Source organism: Juglans regia, unplaced genomic scaffold (assembly GCF_001411555.2).
Source record: "Juglans regia cultivar Chandler unplaced genomic scaffold, Walnut 2.0 Scaffold_216, whole genome shotgun sequence".
Taxonomy (NCBI): Eukaryota; Viridiplantae; Streptophyta; class Magnoliopsida; order Fagales; family Juglandaceae; genus Juglans; species Juglans regia.
This window is the reverse complement of record NW_023352635.1, coordinates 1-3,063: the sequence shown is the minus strand read 5'-3', so window position 1 is coordinate 3,063 and position 3,063 is coordinate 1. Positions and strand designations below refer to the sequence as shown.

At 36.3% G+C, this 3,063-nt stretch overlaps 1 protein-coding gene across 1 annotated transcript; it reads right to left on the bottom strand.

Annotated features, from left to right (window-relative positions):
* Nucleotides 1-4: 4 nt before the first annotated feature.
* On the bottom strand, nucleotides 5-986 carry LOC118345298 (the record flags this gene model as incomplete). The annotated part of the gene is made up of 1 exon (XM_035686953.1): nucleotides 5-986. A coding segment is annotated over exon 1 (735 nt), but the record flags the coding sequence as incomplete, so codon positions are not given.
* Nucleotides 987-3,063: the final 2,077 nt, after the last annotated feature.

The window sequence follows — 3,063 nt, the reverse complement described above, 5'->3', positions numbered from 1 at the left end:
CCTGGACTTTCATGGGGCCTTCTTTGAGGATTTTCGCAAACACCGAACATACACCCGCGACGATCATGTGGTCGACGCTTTCCGGGTCGCGTCCCAGTAGCCCAATCGCCCGGGCAGCGTTCTCTTGCCCTTCCTGTTTGCCCTCTTTGATCAGTTTTAACAAGGGTCCCACCCCACCTTCCTCAATGATCAGCTTCCCGTACCGATCATTGTCCCGGGCAAGGGAAACCAGTGAAGCCGCCGCATCGGATCGGTCCTCGAGCGAACCCGTAGAAAGAATCGCAATCTGTTCCCATATGAGACACAGAATTGGCTCGTTTGCTGCAATAGGAGGCAGACCCAAGTACTCGTCGCCACGATCGTCGGCCGGAGCTGACACGCGGAGCAGCCAAGACAAGTCCCCAATCGAATTCTCGAGCTGGGCGGACATTTTGCGAAAGGCAGCGGTGGGGATGATGGTGAAAACGCGCTTCACGATGCCGTTGACGCGGCACTTGACCACGAGGGATAGAGCCTTCTCGAGGACTTGATCGGTGTCGTCGATAATCCGCCGGGTGGGTCGCTCATAGAGATCGGAGCTGGCTCTGGCAGCCTGCCGGAGAAGCCCGGCAAGCTTCTCGGTCTTGGATTTAATCTCCGCACACTCCTGCTTGAACGAACTGGCCTCTTCTGCGGCCTTGGCGACTTGGTCAGCTAATTGGATTGGCGTTGCCAAGATTTGTTTCACAAAATCCGCCATGGCCACCACGGCGGACCAACCTTCAAAGTCTTTCACTACAGTTGACTACAACACAAAGATCAGATCAAGAAACAAGGAAGCTAAAGAAAGAATGGGTTCTTCCCGTATTGCCTTCTAGGAATAGTTTTTGGCCCTTGAATTTGGTGGAGGAGTTTATGGGCATAAAAAAACCATGGAAGACTTTGCTGCTGAGCTAAATGGTTAATGGCGAACGGGGTTTACGAGGTCAAAACACTGGTGCCTCCCATTTGCTCATTTATATAAAGGAGTTGAAGAAAATAAAAATAAAAATGATACAAGGAAAAGACAAAATAGGTTAATAAAGAAGAGATTATTAACCTATTCCGGTGTAAAGACCCCTCCAATATCCGGCTGACACATCATTATTCTGTCACCTAACCAAAAACCTTTGGTCTGCTCTCTCTCTCAAGCCGAGCTGGACAATGATGAAAAAGTTGGTGATGATTATTTAGTTATTTAAGATCATTTAAGCTGGTTTTGAGTAAACAAAAACGCTTATTGCAGTGTTTGGTGTAAACATGGTTGACGTGGAGATATTTGATGAAAGAGAGACTGAGTTATTGGAGCGGATAAAATGAGAGAGGATGAATTATTCATTTTAAATCTGACGTGGCATGAACGATTACACGTCGATTATATATATCGACTGTATATAAAAAAATTATTAAATAAATAATATATACACCACACTATTATTTTATTATATAAAATATAATATTTATATCACCAAGAATTATCTAATAAAGATTATTAAATAGTAATAAATATATCATATCTTGTATAATGAAATGAAAATGAGATAATAATATAGTGTATAGAATTTTCCTATAAAGATAATTGTAACTCTCAATTCATTTTGAAAAATTTTAAATATAAGTCCTACACCCTGCACACCTACTTAAAAGTATGTGATTTTATTTTTTTATCTTCATATTTCATACACAATTTAATATGAAATATGAAGATAAAAAAGTAAAATCACATATTTTTAAGTGGGTGTGCAGGATGTGGGACTTCTGTATAACACAACTCATTTATTTTATATAATTATTATAATTTTTTCAAATTTTTATATAAAATATAATAAATAATTTAATTTTTTTAAATTTTAAAATAATAATAATATTAAAAATAATATTTTATTTAATCTTTTTAACTTTCGTTTCAATTCACCTTTACCGTCGAAACAAACCTTAATAGTCTATGAAAATTTTCAGATTTTGGCTCTCATTGCATATCTCAGTCTGAGTAGCTCGGGCCAAAATGAATCAACAACGACCAAGACGTTCTCGGATTGCGAAGGACAGAGAACTTGCTGAAGGTTCGGCTTGAGAGAGAGATATCGAGAAAGCAGATCCAAGGTTTTTTCGGAGAGAGACGGGTTGTATTTTGCTTTGCCGTACAATAACGATGTTTCAGTTACTTATTGGAGGGTGTAAAGGTACACCAGAACCGGTTCCTAGCCCCTCCCAATAAAATAAACCACGGAAATAGCTGTCCAACTACTGTAGAAACAGAAGCCCCACCGGCGGCGGGTCCACATGCAAGTCCCGATGAGATACCGTGCGTAGGAATAATAAGCAGTCCGATCGAATCGACCGTTTCGCTCTGAATCAGACCGGACCGAGATTTAATCCAATCAGTCTCGATTTATATTTTAGAGAAATCGAAAAGTTTCGATCCAGTTCATAATTTATAATTTTTTTTAGACTAAATTGAATGAAAAATTAAAAAAAAAATTATATATATATTTTATATAATAATTATACAATTAATAATATAAAATTTTAAATATATTATTGATACTTATTAATATTTTATATATATCTTATCTAATCTATCACTATTAACAATATAAAATTTTAAATATATTATTAACACTTGTTAATATTTTATGAATTAACTAATATATAATATCAATTAGTTAATTATATAGTAATTATATAAATTAATAATATAATTTTTATTTAATTTATTATCATTGATTATATAAAATATTTTTTTATTGAATTTGTTACTTAATCTACATTAATAATTCACTTAATTTAATTTAATATTTTAAATAATTTTTTTTATTAATTATTTAAAAAAATAAAAAAAAATAAATCCGACCGGATCAATACTTTTAAATGTTCGGTCCGGTTCGATCCAGTCCAACGATGAATCGAAAATATTCAATCTATCACCCAAATCGTACCGGACCATTTGCACCTCTCTAAGATTCGTGCGGGGTTGCAGTTAAACACTGCTCTTGCCTCTTCTGGACCTAACCAAGACTGAGGTCCCTTCACTCGATCTGGTAG